The sequence below is a fragment of the Limulus polyphemus genome, unplaced genomic scaffold, assembly GCF_000517525.1.
Source record: "Limulus polyphemus unplaced genomic scaffold, Limulus_polyphemus-2.1.2 Scaffold3778, whole genome shotgun sequence".
NCBI classification, from domain to species: domain Eukaryota; kingdom Metazoa; phylum Arthropoda; class Merostomata; order Xiphosura; family Limulidae; genus Limulus; species Limulus polyphemus.
Window position 1 is genome coordinate 87211 of NW_013669388.1, and position 18852 is coordinate 106062.

An 18852-nucleotide genomic window follows, 5' to 3' on the forward strand; every position below is an offset into this window, starting at 1 on the left:
TTCATCTTTCTACCCAGTGCTTTGATGATTGCATTTATTTTGTACTGAGATAAAATTAATGTTTAATTAATCATAAAGTCAAACAACTAATCCAGAGACACTCTTTATACTGTTAATTTACAAACTATCTTTTTTTAAATCAAACAACCAATCTAGAGACAACCTTTATGCTGTTAGTTTACAGACTATCTTAAAAATCACAAGAAACAAACCTATTTCATGTCTCAAGTTTAAATGAAATATTCATGATGTTAACTCACGGTCGGCTTACCTCCACACAATTTATAGAGAGTTAAACAAGGCTCTGTTCGTCTATTATTTTATAAGATTTGACAGTCCATTTTGAAGATATTTAAACAATTTTTTGTAACCCACAGAAAAACAACATCTGTATATTTCTAGTTCACATTAATACAACTGAAAAATGTGTGGATTCATGGAATTATCTGTACAGAAAATATTCCATATATGCCTTGGAAATCTAACCCGTATCATCATCATCGATTAGTTTTTTAGTATGGTGGACCAATAGGTAAAAATGTGGATACTTACTTTGTTCCGATGATGAAACAACATGTTGGCCCAATTAAGGGCTTACGTGCAAATTGTCATTGGGTCAACATTGTTTTCTAGCCTTGAGCCAATATTGGTCTAACCTTGTTCTTCTATCTGGATTTTCAGCTACCCAATAGTGAACCAACAATGGACCAAAATAACTTTACATATACTAACAATATACCAACAACCGATCATCAGCTAACATTAACCTGACCTTGGTATGTTATCTGGGAACTTGCTAATTCATTGTTTGATATGATTATTAAGTGCCATAGTTTTGTTATGTTGTTAAAGTAGTGAAGAAATATATGTTTTAAATTTAACACAAATTTTTTTCTTCATTCAGTTTCACTTAAAATGATGGGTTTATTGTTTTTGTAATTTTACACAATTTTTCTTCCTTTTCTGTAGTGGAAGCTCATGCAGAACTAACATATGCAGAATGTTTGTTGCTGAATGCTCTCTTAACCTTTATATCAGATCAAAGCCTTTTCACCTTTATTAGAGGAGGACTTAAGATCAGATCATGTTACCAGTCTTACAAGTAAGATGATTTTTGTTTTTTGTAGCCAGAAAAATCTATTTTTTTCTGCTACTTAATTTTTGTAATTGAATATACAACAAAACAGTTTTTCATTACTGAATTCTAAACATTATTGGCAACCATTTAAACTTCTTGTAGTTGGATGACAGATGTCATCTGTAAGAAAATTTGTCCATGGTTGGAAAATGTCAAGTCTTACATCAGTAAGCCAATCACTGTTTTAACTAATATATTTCTAGAGTAACCTTTTGCACTATTGCAAGTAGGCCTAAATCAAGTGTAAACATATATCCAAACCTCCAGTCTGTCAAGGACAAAGTGTTTGATGTTTATACATCTGTAAATCATTTTTACTTATATACGACAACAGTCTTAACTTGAGCAGTATTTGAGTTATAGTGTGTTTGATGTTTAGGGTGTTCAGTAATTTCTAATAGACATCCAATAAGTCAATTCTTAAAAGTCTTATCTGTGTTTATTCCTTAGTTTTAATAAAATATCATTAGCAGAACATGGAAATTATATATCTTTCTGTTGAGCCCTATGACTATTGGGTCCCTACAATGTAGGGACCTATCATCGCTGTCATTATATTTTGTTCGAAAAATAAAACTAGTGGATGAAATTGTTTGAAATTTGAAAAAAACATTTTTAAAAGTATGTAGTTTCAGAAAAATATAATATTTAATTTTTATTTTTTCTACTGTTTCTACTAAAAATTCGTTATTTAATGTAGTTATTTGTAGTTATTCTGAAGAGTTCACCTAGCAGGTGATTTTCATTTTGGGTATAAAAATAATATTTATTATCTTATAATTTTCACATTTCATTTGCATAATCTCTTAGAACATCGTAAATGAATATAAAAAGTTTTTAAGGTAAATGTTTATATTTTATTTTCCATTTCTCTACTATATCACTAGGAATTTTAAAACACAAATAATACATAATTAACTAAAATATAAAAGTAAAACCTAAATACAATTTAACTGTTTCTCTAACTATAACATTATTTAGGTAAGAAACAACCGAAGTGCTATTGCGAACAAAGCAGCCAACAGTACTGTAAGCAGTTACATCTATCCAATGATGACAACTTATCTTCAATATCAAAATAAACATTGTTGGATTATAGTGTAAAATTTACTATTTATAGTAACTAAAAACGTGTGTGAAGTAAGTAGATTTGTTTGTAAAGCTCAAGAAGAAGTACAGAATGTGGGCATGGCATCCATCAGGAGTTGACAAAATTTATTACTTGTTTCTACTGCATTTAGCCAAAGAACTTTCAAAATGCGTGTCAATAGGGCAAGTAAACATACATTACTGTCTAGATGCACATGTACAGAAATGCAGTTGTTTGATTCTAGTTATACATTGCTCAAGTACGAAATTGTTTATACCTCTTGCATCACGTGACAACAAAATGAGAAGTTATCATTATTGCTTTTGATGTTTCTTTTGAACTAATGGAATAAGAACTAAGATAATATAAAACTTTGAACTATAACAAACTCGATAATAATAATTTCATTTAAATACTTTGATAGTAAAATGGTTTAATTACATTTTGAATGTAACTCAGTAACATGCACGTAAAGGAATTGAAAGAGAAACTGGATATCGAACATCCCTGTTTTATTAACAACAAGCTGCACCATTGTATGTATCTGTTTTGTATCTCTGTTTGCAAGAGAACAGGTGTTATCTCACTGTTGTTGGAATGATATAGGTAGCTTAAAATAAACTCAAGACTCATTTGACAGAAATTTAATTAATAAAATTGTTCCTAGGATAAAGAACATGAAAGTTTCAGGATTATTCTAAATCCATCGGAATCATATACACTTAAAAAATAATTAACAACGTTTGTAGCTTAAGTTATTCATCATTATATTACTGTCATAAACCTAACTGACATACATGAAATAGTCAAATATTTGCCATTAAAGATAGCCCATCAGGTTATACCTGATCATATAATCCATTATTCAAATAGTGGTTGATCTAAACTGGTATTTTGGGATGCTTTACTAACCTTATTCGGAGACAATCTTCTACTTTTAAGAGACAATCAATATGTAAACATAGTATTGTAATGTATGCTATTAACTTTATTTTGTCGCTTTTCCTATTAGTTTTTCTTTTAGATATAAAATGAATAAAATTATTTTAAAAAAAAACTAGTTGACGATTTAACTAGTAATCATCCCACCCTGTGATGGCTGATATACCTGACAGCACCCTTTACAAGAAATAAAGTTACTGAGAACAATTATTGTTTTTAATATAGTTTAAATGGGTGTATGTGTTATCGTATTAGAAAATGCACAGGCTTTGTATTAACTGTTAAGAAATAAAGTAAATGCTTTACTGAGTCTAAAGGTTAAGAACAAGAACATATACCATATTTGCTTTTCTTTTAAGGTTAAGAACAAGAACATATACCATATTTGCTTTTCTTTTAAGGTTAAGAACAAGAACATATACCATATTTGCTTTTCTTTTAAGGTTAAGAACAAGAACATATACCATATTTGCTTTTCTTTTAAGGTTAAGAACAAGAACATATACCATATTTGCTTTTCTTTTAAGCTTATCTCATAATTGCACAGATCCTAATGTTCTTTAATATTTCATAAAGTTTCTCTTTCCTATCCTACAACTAAGTTTCAAAATGACTATGAAATACGTCTCTAATTCAGGCTTAAGTGCTTATTGTAACCCTAGTATAAATTGGAAGTTAAATGGTTGAATGAGGAAAGAGCAGGAAACTCAAACAGCAGTAATATCTTTATTCTCCACATTGTAACTGGATATTTTATTACTGTATATCTTGGTTATTAGGAGAAATAAGCCAAAATACTGAAAATTCTATTTACAATTTTTGACTTGTAGAATTTTGTTGTGGTGTGAGCTACTGCAGTAATGATATACAGGTTATTCTATAAATTATTTTAATTTTTCAATATATGAGAAAGTTTAATATGAATTTGGTTTGTTTTTCGACCACTAAGCTAGCATGTCAAGTTTGATCTGAATCGATCAACTCATTTAGGAGTAGATGTATCCAAAGAAAGACAAAAAATTTTCCTTGATATTGGATAGTTATTGCACTAATATGGTTTAACATATGTGAAGATTGCCTGTACCCTGATTTTTATGCTCTAAAAGAGGAAAAATTAAATCTCTTTAAAAGATATAAAGAATACCTTGCATTTATCTACCTTCCATTTTAAGTTCAAAAAATATTTATTTAATAATTGTTCAGGAAAACAAAAAAAGATATTTCTTCCGTATATATATGGCCAGAATGTATTTCTAATATTTTGATATCTTCTGCATATAATTATTGATGCATATCTGTTATAATAAACAATAAAGCTTCCAATGTTTTTGTTATAAAAATTACTTTGGATTTATTAATACTTTGCATTTTACTTAACACTATATTTTGACACCTGTTTGAAACTTGTTCTTCCAATTATTAATTAATCATTAATTAAAGTAATTAATTAGTCATTAGCTCAAACTGTAATAGACAAACTATAATAGGGAGTCTTCATTAATCATATGAATTATCCAGTGAAGAAAGGTTTAAAAAGTCTGGAATAATAGTCAGATTTTCTTTCTCTTTCAGAACATGTTTACGTATCTTAGATACTCAGAAATTTCAAAATGCAACGGCATTAAGAGACTTTGAAAGTGGAGTTCATGTTGGTTTGGGAGCATTTAATCTGGTAAATACATTTCTTTTTCTGTTTGTAAAGTGTAGTTTTATAGAAGGGTAAACATATCTGATTCAAGAACAATCAATGCATAATTTTGCAGAAATTGTATTTTCATTTTGTGATCAAGTTTATTAAAATTCAAAATTTTTAAAACTTGGATTTTTAAACTTTTTTGAAATCAAAAGAACATTTAAGAAAACAGATGCAACATTATTGATATCTATTGTTAATAAAATTTCCTTCGGTTAATATAAATACATTGTAGAATATGAAAATGTTTTAAGAGTTGAATTATATTCTTACTTTCAAACTACAGTGTGAAGAGAACTTGTAAAAGCATTAAACTTTATTTGAACTATTTATTGGAGCTGTTGATTAATAAACATATTTCAGAAATGCCACTCACCTCTCTGCACCACAAAGAGCTACTGCCTTGCACGCGCTGCCGTGTAATTCTTGTGTGTGCCACAAGCCTGACACAAAGCTATCATCCATACAATGTGTCAATGTATATTGTGCCAGCTTTTGATATAATCACCATTAGACTATAGCTCTCCACCAACAGGAGGACAACACATCCTTCATGTGAACAGGCTCTTTCTTTCATTGACGATGTTTGTCTTCAAACTTTTTTTTTCAAACAAGATATACCATAATTTTATGCATATTGTTTTAATCTTTCATTACTATTTGTCATGTAGTGTTTATATCCATACTTTTTTTTATTATACAGAAAAACATTACTTAAGAATTATCATTTATAACTTTCATTTGTATTATCTTCAATTTTATTTTCTTATAATTTGACTTGGTTCTTTTTGGGACACATCCGATTATCTGTTCCCATTGTTTAGTCCAACATATGGGTTTTGTTCAGTACTCTTCGAGGTCATCATTAGGCCTATGCACCATTGCCATTAATTTCTTTCTAACTGATAAAATAAACAAAAAATCAAATAACTCCATCTTCTGTTTATTTTATAAATAGACCACCACAACATCAGCTTTTGTAGATTAACTGGATTATGCATTCATGTTCTTGTGTTTCTGACATCTCTATTGAGAATTACATGATTGGTTGAATTCTGATCTCTGATCCAGGATTCCTGACCTCCTGCTTTTGTTATTTCAGCTGAGCCTGCTTCATCTAGTGAGTGCTTCACCACTGTTATTTTCATGTCTGCTTTTGCTTCTCATTCCCTCTTCCCAATGTGGATTAAGTACTTCAACTTTCATCCTTCTGTGATTGGATTCTACATATATGTGCATTTTGCTTTCTCTTTTTCGTGTAATTTTTTGCTGAATCTCAGTCTCCCTTGTTACATGAGCCTACTTTACCCAATTCTTTTTTCAGTTTAGGGATTCGTTCCATTTTTCTATCTCTCCAACTACTCATCTTCATTTCGTACTCCACTTTGTTTATTCTCATGCTTTATTTTCATTTCAAGGCTTTCCATCACAACCTTGATGATGATCTTTATGATGTCGCTTGTTCATCTTGGATGTGCCCATACATGGCTCCTTCCTAGGTTTCTGGCCTCTCACTGCAAGTTTCTCCAGAAATACATTATCTTCTTTTCAACCTCTTGTGGTCTTGGTGACTCACTTGGTCCCACAAGCCCCTGGATGATCATTTTCCTTCACCTTACTTAGACTTGCAGCTGTTTAGAGCTCTTCAGGTGGCACTTTGTGATGGATGCCAACTAATCCTATGACCACCCCTTTACACTGCCTCTGTTCTTGTGGGGTGCAATTCTGGATATCTGATCCATTTACAGTATGTAATGGGAGGCTAGTAAGCTAGTCTTCTGGAATTTGACTTTAACACCAGCTACAAATGAATTTATTTAAATCCAGGCTATTCAATCACGAGGGGAGTACAAAGTTACCAAATCGAGGAAGCTTACAGTTAGAATAAAGACTTTACTCCAAGACTGAGATACAAAATAACGTGGTCATCCCAACCTGGATCGTGTCTCCTTTGTTCTGTACAGTTTATTTAATATTATTTCACTCATACTACACATTTTTAGGGTGCATGCAAATGTATTTTCATAAAATTCTTCTTTCTTTAGTAACTTATTTCTTTCCAATTTGCTTGATTGGATTATACACCCCATCCTGCTGGTCTATACTTCTATTAGTTATTACCCTTTTCTTGTCGTTTTTCATATCTTCTTTGATCATATTTGTCATCTCACATTTTGCCTTGTCTTTAACTATAAACATCTCCTGTACGATACCTTGAACTGCACCAGAGGATGTGGAGAGTCTGCACTGTCATTTGCTGTTATTCAACTGATCAGGCAGTGTCACATTAACATAATGCTTATAAAAGTACAGGAAGCATTCTAAACCCAGCAATGATGTTTTTAGTGTATGCACTCATGGCTCAAGGACAGAAATGCCATGTGATAAATACAAAGAAATAAAATTTTGACTGGTGAAAGCTATAACATATGACAGATTGAGGCAAAATATTATGTTTTAGTAAGGTCTGTTTGAAAACTGAAGAGAGTAAATGAATCTTGACGTTAAGTGTAACTCTATATGACAGTAATCCAGTAGAGGTCTTGCTAGTGACTTAGCTATAAATACATGTATGTGTATGTTATGTAACAATAAGTTACACATTAATAAATATACTTAGTGTTCCAAAATTTGTTTAATCTCAAAGTCTAAGTTCGAGGAAGGTCCAGTTCAATTTACACTTTGATCAGTGTGTGTTATTGGATTATACTAGTTTTGGACACTAGGAGGTAAAAAAAAACGTGTAAATTGTTGAAAATAACCAAATGATTCTTCTTTTCTGACAGTTGATTTCTCAGCTTCCAAAACGGGTGATGAGGGTTTTGGAATTTGTTGGTTTTTCTGGAGATAGAGTAAGTATGGATAAAGTAGAGATAAATTCAAGTAATAAAATAAAAAATTAATACTTAGAACACCAGATATTGGGGACAATGTCATTAAAAAAGTTACAGTGACAATTGAAATCGGTATTAACAGGTTTGGATCTCTCATAATTAAATTGGTATAAATACTATTTTAATTCTGACTTTTAAAATATGTCCACTTACACCTGTGTAAAAATCTCCAGGTAAATAAAAATGGCAAGTAGTTCATTGGTTGTTTAAGTACTATGTTCTAGCATTAATGAAGAATTAATGCAATGAAAGATATTACACAGTTGCAAATTGCATGACTACAAAACTTTTTCTTTTTTGTGCATAGAATTGTAGTACAATGAAGGGTTATTAGTGAAAGGAGAAAATGTGTACTTCTTTAATATTGGTTAACATATATTAACATCACTTTTTTTGAATGACTTCATTTAACTTCTTGACAGTTGAAACGTTTGCGGTGATAAAGGGTATTTTTTTATAGAATTCTTTGCTTCAGTATTGCAGTAAGTAGCTTTAGCTATTTCATCTTGTTAAAGTTTAGGTGGTTATTTAGGTTTTAAGAATACATAGTGTAGTTTGTTGCATTCATATAAAAATATCACTGTGTAAAATAACGGAGTGTGATAGCTTGATTATATTCTGTATACATTGGTTTCATGATTGACAGATGTATACCTGTTATGAAGCAAAGCAAACTGTTGTCTAGGCAATGTATCATCTGCTTACCATTCCACTTCATCTGATTTTTTGTTTTTTAAATATAATTACCAATAGGTATTTATTAATGATTTTAAAGTAGAAAAAGCTTCTGGATAGAAAAAAAAAACACCCAGAACAATCATTGACTTTTATTGGCCAAACACCCACTTACCAATGCCTTGTTTTGGTGCTAACATTTGCTCACTGGTTGCTGCTAAGTTTGTTTGTTTGTAATTAAGCACAAAGCTACACAATGGGCTATCTGTGCTCTGCCCACCACGAGTATCGAAACCCGGTTTTTAGCGTTGTATGTCCGCAGACGTAGCACTGTGCCACTGGGGGGGCTGCTATTAAGTGGCAGACAAATGTTTAAAGATCATGGTGATCCTTTATAGCTGACTTACAACTAATGGGAGTACAGATGACTTGAAATAAACAGTGCAAATGCAGCATGTAATAGTACTGTAGACTTTTTCATTTGTTGTTTGTTGTATAATAATTTAGTGTTTTGAATATGGAAGATTTATATATTTGCAACTGCAGCTTTGAAACTCAGACACTATTGTGACCGAGAACTATAATTCTCTGGGAATCCCTTCTGTAAACTATTGGTTGACATGTTGTTTTTTACAGATGCAATCTGCAGTGTTTTGCTTATGTAATATACTGGATTGTTTATTCATTTTCGATTTTTAGAAAATGCTTAAAATATTAAAATTGAACCTACGTGGTTTTCCAAGTAACTTCTTTGTTTACTATCATGTTATCAGATCAGATATCTCAAAAATGTATATATAGCAAAAGGGAATTAAAAAAAGGAATTGGGAATCTAGTATCTTAAACATATAGTTCTGTAATTGACGATCCTTAATTTTCTTATAATTAACAAAAGGTTTTTGTATGTCACTTTTTTCTTCTCCAGTTTCTGATGAGATAAATCTTTTGCCTGTCACATTTTTGTGATAAACTTACTTGAAGGAATACAACTTAAATGTGTAGTTCTTGCTTCAACTAAATCAAAAACTATTAAAAGTATATTTACAGCAAATATGATCTTTTGTACTTAGATTTTATTTTGCTAAGAAGAGAAAATAGTTTAGTTTAGAAAACAATTTCATAAGCCCATCTTTGCTTATTTATTAACGTAAATAACTGTTCAGTTGTATCAAGTTTAAACATGTTACAACAAAGCACAAATGGCTTTAAGGACTTTTAATATTAAGCCTTATAGATCAGTGTAATGATAGACAAGAGAATCAAAGGCAATAACCTGTTGATAGACAATGAACTTAACGTACAATTTTACTGTATTGCCAATACAAATTAATATATATGTAAAGATAATTTCTTGTTATATATATATTGTTACTAACCTTTGGCTGCTAACCTGCTGCTCTTTTCAGAGAGGTCTTTAATCAGGTAATTTACTCGAATATTTTCTGGTTTTAGTGACCTCTGTGACAGTTTATCTGATTATGCTACCAGTGAGGTGGATGAAGAACGCTTCATTTCTCACTCTTATTCTTGTGTGTAATTCATATCCCATTATTTTGGTATTATTCCAATTTATTGTGTAGTCTTTATTCTCTTCTATGACTGGCTGTTTCAGATAGATCAGTATTACAGAGTTGTGTATATATTAGTCTGTTTAATTATAACTTTTAATGGTCTTTTTGTTTCCAGTATATTAAGAGTTCACAGAGTTGTGTATATATTAGTCTGTTTAATTATAACTTTTAATGGTCTTTTTTTTTTTCCAGTGTATTAAGAGTTCACGTTTACAAGAGATGTTGTAAATGGTATTTTTTGCTTTATATCATGTCTAGTGGGTATCAGTTGTGTTGTGTTGTGACTGTTCTGACTTTGTGCTGCTTAATCTCTATGTGATTTTAAGAAAACATATAACTAACCAGCCACATATAAGATGTTTGTTTGTTTCTAATTAAGCACAAAGCTACACAATGGGCTATCTGTGCTCCACCCACCACGGGTATCTAAACCCGGATTCTAGCACCGTAAGTTCGCAGACATACTGCTGTGCCACTAGGGGGGCCCGCATATACGATAGCAGGGTGTTGTGGAACATTTATTAAACTGTAAGTAGAATAAACTGTGATGTGTTAGGTTCTTTTTTTATAAGGCTAGTTAGTTAACTAGTTAAAAGTATAAACATTTATGAAACCTATATTTATTAATGTTGAATGCATATTTATTATCATATTCTGTATAAGATTTACTTGTAGACTTCTCTATTGCTAAATTTCAGCAATATCTCCAAGTTAATGGAGGTAACAATTACGCTAGTAGCCTTAGCTACTACGTTTTGATTAGTTTACAACAATTAATACTTTTTATAGATTATTTTCACAAATGGGCAAATAAATGTTTAGGTTTGGTAAAATAAATTTTCATTCCAAACATGTTTTGCCATTTAAGGCTAACAAGGATAAGCTTTGAGCTGTTATGTTACAAATCAGAATTCTGATCATTACCTGCACTTTCACTTCCCTTGATGCCAAAAATCAGAGCACTGTTTGGTAAAATCAAGGCTTAAGTCTTATGTTTTGAACATATCATGCTTATTAATATATCAGAAAAAAACATTACTTGTTATCTAACTTATGGGACTAAAAAATGACAATTAAAGAACAAAGCCCTACAGTTGTCTCCCAGAGATAAAGATAAGGTTATAGTTATTAATTAATGAGATTTTTGAATTAGGTTAAGAAACCTATGTCAGAGACTACAGTGTTATTGCTTTTTTCTTAGGTGTATGAAGATGCTCTAGAGAATGACATAGTCAAGGAAGAATCCCATAATAGGTAGGTGATTAGGCATAATAAACATTCTAATATATTTATTTTATGTGTTATTTTGTTTCTTTCATTCTTAAAATGCAGTTTTCTTTATATTGTGTTTTTCACAATCACAAATCTGTTTAGTTGCAATAGTAAAACTCTTTAGCTAAACACTTTATAGTATATTTAAAGTGTTTGCACAAAAGCTAGACTATAAAAAATTGCTGAGTAACTTAATTTTTATTCTATTTAGAAAATAAATGTGTTTTACGTTTGTTGAAGCTCTTAAATGAGCACCAAAAACTTAAATATTTTTCTATATATCCTCCATTTTTATAAGCTAAAATAAGTACGATATATAAAATTAAAATGGGTTTTTTGGGAATAGTTAAAGTTTTTAGCCACCAGAGAAAAATGTTGAATTTTTAAACATGTCTTTGACTTGTTGTTACATAGTTTTATATTATCATTGTTAACTTCTGATGTATGTGTGTTTTTTAAATTTACTATAAAACTGTTGTGTTAGATTATTTGATATTCTTTTAGTTTTGCTTGTATTTTCTGCTATGTGTATTTCTTTTTGATTATCTTGATAACTAGCTGATGATGGTTTTTTTTATTAAGCCTTCCCTTGACTCCAGATGAAGATTTAGAGAATTTACTGAAAGAAACAACTGTTTTTATTGATTTGTTCCTGAGTAACAACTTTAGTAAAGCTTTAGAAGAAATCAGTAAAGGGTAAATAAAGTTATTTATTTTGTGTTTTTTTTTTCAATGAATTTCTTTTCTTCTTTTAGTGTGTTACAATAAGAAGTTCAAGGTTTTATATTTATTTGTATTAATAAAGGTATTTATTTTGTGTTAATAAAGTTATTTATTTGTATTAATAGTTATTTATTTTGTGTTTTTTTTCAATGAATTTCGTTTCTGCTTTTAGTGTGTTACAATAAGAAGTTCAAGGTTTTATATTTATTTGTGTTAATAAAGTTATTTATTTTGTGTTTTTTTTCAATGAATTTCATTTCTGCTTTTAGTGTGTTACAATAAGAAGTTCAAGGTTTTGTATTTATTTGTGTCTTATAAAGGTTAAGATTGTTTTTTTTAACTAGATGGTTTTTGTGTCTCAAAAATATTTCACTGTACTATAAAATATAAAGCACTTCATTTGATATGAAACACTTGGTGAACTTAACAGTGCCATTATTTAAAGATAATTTGAAGCATCTATTGAAGTTTACTTTGTCATTATTCGGTTGAATGTGAAATACATAATTAATTTGATATTGTCATTCATGTACTAAAGCTGAAATATTTGATCAGAACATAATGCTTATATAGTACTTAGTTAACAAGTCATTGAAGTATAAATCACAAGATGTACTACTACTTTGCTCTTTTGAATGTAACATGTAGCCAATATAAAATGTTTCAGTTTGTATATACACCACAGTTTTAAAAAGTTCATTGTATAAAAGTAACAATGCTTTATTTCTCTTTGATACTTTACAAATTATTTATTATTTTTTGCAGGGCTAAAACTAGTATTTATCATGCTCTTGGTCGTGGAGTATTTATGTTTATTCGAGCTTTTATGACTTTTGAAACTGTAAGTAAAAAAATGTTTTCTTGTCTATCATAATTATTTCCGAAAATAAAACCATAACATGTTCTTACACAAAACTTATTTTGAGATTAATAAAAGTGTTATGTTGAGAATTAAGGGAGATTTTATATTTTTCAGTATTCTCCAGATAATTCTGAAATATTTTCAGTAATATCAATAGTATTTATAGAATGTGATTTTTGTAATACTTTTACCATTTTTGTGTATTTAAAAAAGATATATATATATATTGTTATAATTTTGTTCTATCATTTTGCATGTTCTTTTAGATTATTTAGTAAAAATAATGCAAGGTAAAGTCCATGTATAAAAACAAGTTAATTTATTTCTTCTTTAATGTTTGCTACAGCCACACTCACCTATAGGTCTAACTTCAGATACAAAACTTTTCAACTGAAACTACTGTCAGCCTAATATAGTAACAATATTTAACTGAAATTTCCTGGATTGATAACAAACCTGACTAATTTACTGATTACTTGACAGAAGCACTAACTGTCAGTGATCCAAGTAGCTTTACCAACTACTCAGTAAGTTTTTCTTCTATTATCCAATCTTGTATTTATACTGAACTCTCACTTCTACTAAGTACATGAATTTTCTAGATTCTAAGACTACTTTTGTGAATTTTCTAGATGCAGCACCATAATCATAATGACTGTCAGCTCCCTCTATCAAAAAACTAAATTATGATGTTGAAAATATAGCTTACAACTGTGTATATATTGTAATACCACAAAAAGAGAATTTCAGTTAGGTTGGCAAACAACTGCTTTGGTGAAAATTTACAAAAATGCTAAAATTATAATTATCTTTAACAGAGATTTAATTTTTTTTTCAATTTTGTATTAAGGAATAAAGCTATCAGAATTGGTTAGTAACAGTTGTTTAAAATTTGATGTGTGACAGTCTCTCTGAACAGAAATGTTTTCTTGTGATTTAGTAGTCAGTAATTTTTAGTGTATTGGAATATGTAAACTTCCTGATAGTTATTTTACGAAGCTATGGTAGCAGAAAGATGGAAGTAATAAGATTTATTTTGGTGGGACAAGGAGAAGTCTGTACTGTATTATTTCTGAATACTTGTTATTCATCAGACTCTTATGACAAATTTTTCAACTCATTTTTTTTATGCTGCGGTTTATATTAACAGACTGTTATTATAATGATTTATTTAGCTAGTTTTATGTTTTTGTGTGTATTATGGCTGTATTTGTAGTTTGTGTTATTTGTTTTTTCAGAATGTTGTGTTTGATAGTTGTTGCTAGCAGGTACATTTTCTACATGGGTGAGAGGTAATTTTTCTGTTCGTTAATAATTTTCTCTGGCATTTTCCTTCTAGGGAGATATACGTGTTGCCATGGATACTATCAAAGAAGCAGTAGCGGTATGTCAGAGATACAGAAAAAAATTCTCAGCTTTATATCGTGTCTTGGGCTGGTCTGGTGACAGTAGTTACACAGACTGTAAGTAGGGGATTTTGTTGAATTTAAACTAGCGAAAATAACAAAAAAAATACATAATATTGGATTCCACAATAAAGAAATTAGTTGATTTACCCTACAATTTCAATTATGTACTTATTAACTAACAAAAAAACGGTTAGTAATTGTACCTGTAAATTGACCTTTCACACCACTGGAACTTCTAATCGAAAAAATGCATAACCTGATAACCCGAGACATTGCATGAAACTCGTGACAAAGTGAGATAAAATGTAACCCTAATAATTTACTTCACTTTAAAACCTGTATGCATGAATTTATATTATATTGATATGAAAACTTTCAACAACCAAATGTTAAAAATCAAGTATGAACTTACATATTTACCTACTAAAGTAAGGGAGAGATTTTGTGTTCTTAAATAAGTGGGTAGAAATCGCGTAGTATACCTGCATATCGCAACAGCTTGACTACACTCATTTGTTTGATAATCCAAGACTGTATTGTTAATGAATTATAAACAATAAGATAATGTTTTATTTATGTACTAACTAGCTACGAAGTTTAGGCCACAAATGTTTGCTTATTAACACTGTGTTTCTACATGACTGCACAAAGAAAATAGAATGAGCATTAAAATACAATGTGTGTTTGTATATATGAATATACATATATTTATGTATATACTGTTAGTTGCCACTTTGATTAAAATATTTTTACTTAGCGTAAAATGGACAAATTACCTCTAATTAGGATTTTATCAACTCAGATTTATCATGGGAACAGTATAGTTTTCCTGTAAACTGAGGTAATACAATTTCAATACAGTGAAATGTACAATGACTTTACTTTGGTAATTTTGTGACATAAAATGTCAACATTGTTACATTACAGTGATTTACATCCACGTTAGTCATGTTGGATATAGAGATACTACATCCACGTTAGTCATGTTGGATATAGAGATACTACATCCACGTTAGTCATGTTAGATATAGAGTTACTAAAGGATTGAAAAACATTCACTTATATAAATCTTGTGTTACAACATACGGACTTGAATATCAGGTTTTTAATTATGTACCAGTTTAACGTTGAATATTATTTATGATTTTACTTCTTGAAAGTGCTGCTTGATGCTGTCGTGTAATGAATACAAATTTGGTTGATAACTTACAAGATTGGCACCTAAATACTGTTAACAATATGAATCTTGTCTATAGTTTTTAAAGTCGGTATATAAAGTTTAGAATTGATTCTTTATTACACCGGTTACCACGATGGTCTGATTATAATAACTTGAAGTATACTTTTACAATATTTAGTTATTGACTTTTCAATCAGATTTGTTCAAGATGACTCATATTTTATTACTGCAGTACAATTTTATTATTTTGTTACTCTGCACTACTGTGTGGCTGTAATCTTGCTGTTGGAATTAAAGCTTAATATTTGTGTTCTCAAAACAGAAACACCCATTTAATTTTTTTTTTAAACAAAGTACTTAACATGCCTCGCTTCATCTACTAAATTTGTTTATTTTTGATATTTATAGAATTTGTCAAATTAGTGAAAAGATAAAGCATTTACTTTTACATACTTGCATAAATCTCTTCAATAATATTGTTACGACAGCGGGGATCACGTGATGCTAGTAACACGTCATATTCTCGAGGTTCGTGAATCCTCGAGTGTTTACTAGATATGCGGTATTCTTGTATATATAAGACCGCCAAGACGTGACGGCAACAATGTAATTGAACTGCAAACAGTGAGAGACTGACAATTGAGTCGAGCAGGTGAGTCGTTCGTTGTGAATTATTGTGTTTGTTATAGCGTAACTGTGGAAATTAAGTGTATTGCAAAGTTGTATTCAGAAAGAATAAACCAGTTTTACTTAAGAAAGGACTTGTATCGCTAAAGTTTCATCGGAAAGAATTTTTACGGAAAATTAACTAACGACCAGAGACGTGACAAAATATAGACTTAAATTTTATAATTACAAAAATGTCTAAAAAAAATATATTTTTACGGAAAATTAACTAACGACCAGAGACGGGACAAAATATAGACTTAAATTTTATAATTACAAAAATGTCTAAAAAAGATATATTCCACATTTTTATTTTTAATTATGTAGTTCTCAAATACTACCAATCCGAGCAGATTTTGCAGCAATTATTTTGGGCTTAAAAACTTCTGTCACTACTTTTAATGAGAACAATAGTCTTGTTGATTCATATATATTTAACACAACCACTTTCTTGAAGTTCTTTTATTTAAATATTAAGTTTTAATTCCTCACAATGAACTCATTTATGTCTAAATGTCATTTTGATTTTTATGACATCTGCCATGTTATTTAAGGAAGAACCTTTATATTTGAAAATACAGATTTTAAAATATTTAACTGAGGTTATATCAGTGTAGTGTCCTCAGGTTCACTGACTTCCCTTAGAGTAATTGAATAGGACCTGTAGAATAACTGAAAAAAAAATCTGAATTCTCTGACCATGACAGAGTTTGAGAAAAAGAATGAGACTGGACACAAGCTAAACACAGTGAAACAATTTGTATTTAAAACACCAATTAAAATTTAAAAACAAGTGCATCATTTTATTGGAGAGTTCTCAAGTCTGTGAAATCAGTAGTTTTTTTATCATTAGTTCTTAAATTGTAAGTCATTCTGTCTCAATGTAACTTAAGGGCAGGCTTTCTTAAGTGTCCAATTTCATGTTGCCAGTATTCTGGGGCAAATTTCTCTGAGCATGTACCTTACACAAACATATAATAATTTTTAAATGATAGACCATGGATAGAGCTTTCCATACATGTATAATATGTTGAGTTTGTGTTAAGTCTTTCTAGCAAACCAAGGAAATAAACAATGGTGGGGTGTTAAACGTAGCATGTCGCCAGCAGAAAAATTTAATTTCAAAGCAATAACACAAATTCTTCATAAAATACAGATTACATAACAGATGTGTATCTCTTTAACTAACGTTCAAATGGTGGTAGTTTTAGGTTTACATGACAAGACTCAAGCCTTTATTGTGATTACTTAGTAAACATCTATGTTTTGAAAATTTGTTATTAGCTGATCGTCCTATTACTTTTTCACATATAAAAATATCCAAAATAACATCTCGCTGTAATCATGTGTTCTTCTTTATGGTTGTTTATTTTCAAGACAATAATTTCAAATTTTTGAGTAAATAAAAATATTAGTCTAAAATCAATCTGGGAAGTATATAATTTGATTGAATTATACCACAAACATAGGGTATCAAGAGATATTTTGGGTATGTCCATTTGGAGCTTGTAATAACAAATTTTTTGTAAGCACGTGATCTCCTTTACACATATATCTGGTGTATATACTCAAATTATGTCATTTTGTTATATTGTTATACACAACAATCAAGACTGAAAGGGTAACAGTAAATTGCATTCTTCAATAAAAATCACTGAACATGAAATTGCGTGAAAAGGGTAACAGTAAATTGCATTCTTCAATAAAAATCACTGAACATGAAATTGCGTGAACTCCTTTATGTGTTCTCCTTTACTTCAGGTTTGCTTCAGAGTGGAATATATAGAGTGCATAATGCTTTTCCCGCCATATTTAGTTTCCACCGTGTGCAGATGATTAGGGTAGGGTGGATTTGAAATGTATTACTCACAAATCAACTCATTTTCCTGCAAGAAAAGTCATTGAAAGTGAGATTACATAACAGGTATCTCTTTAACTGTATAACTAACATTCAAATGGTGGTAGTTTTAGGTTTACATGACTGGTAAATTACAAAGCTAAATCTGTGAGTGATAATTAGGGGTGTATTTATAAAAACAGATAATTGGGGACCTTGTAAGATGCATGTAAAGGAGTTCACAGAATGGGTAAAGGAAATCACCATTTTAATTCAACTCCTTATATATGCTTTGCACTTCTTAGTATAATGCCAGATTATAATAAAAGCTTACGTTTATGATCTGTGGAAGTAGTCTAATAAAATATAACTATTCTTATTAGCCTGCTATAGTTGGATTTACTGAAGAAATGTAAAGGAGCTCACATTAATTTCTATACCTGTCTTTGGTAACATACAGAAATGGTATGCATTTCGGTGATGGGTTTCATATTTGTATTTTTAGAATGGATGGTAAACAAAGTTGGCAGCTGAAATATCACAGAAAAATGGCAGCAGAAGGGAAAACCTTCTTACAGTTTGTTTGCTTATTTATTCTAGATACAATATAATCTGGTAAAGGAGAACACATGTGAAAAACAGTAGTCATATTCATGAAGGTGTAAAAATATGACAGAATGTTGCTCGAGTGTTAGATTTTTGGCACAAGGTTTTTCATTAGTTATATATTCAAGAACTGTATAAATCATATTTCTAAGAGATTTTTTTAAAACATTTTTCAGTTGAAAAATGAACACTAAAGAAAGCCTGGCTCCTTTGACATTCTCTATTAAGTATAAATACACAACATGTAGAGAAATTTTAAAACATTTTATATATCTCTATATCCAACATGACTAA

General features: G+C 30.0%; 1 protein-coding gene across 1 annotated transcript in view; it reads left to right on the forward strand.

Annotated features, from left to right (window-relative positions):
• LOC106470026 (tetratricopeptide repeat protein 39B-like) overlaps nt 1-14323 on the forward strand; it is a gene marked incomplete at its 3' end in the record, with an annotated part of 39160 nt that extends 24837 nt beyond the window's left edge. Inside the window, exons 2-5 of the mRNA XM_022398572.1 lie at nt 11205-11257; nt 11858-11971; nt 12764-12839; nt 14200-14323. Of these exons, the coding sequence (XP_022254280.1) occupies nt 11205-11257; nt 11858-11971; nt 12764-12839; nt 14200-14323 (367 nt within the window). The remainder of the gene's footprint in view (nt 1-11204; nt 11258-11857; nt 11972-12763; nt 12840-14199) is intronic.
• Between the last annotated feature and the right edge of the window lie 4529 nt (nt 14324-18852).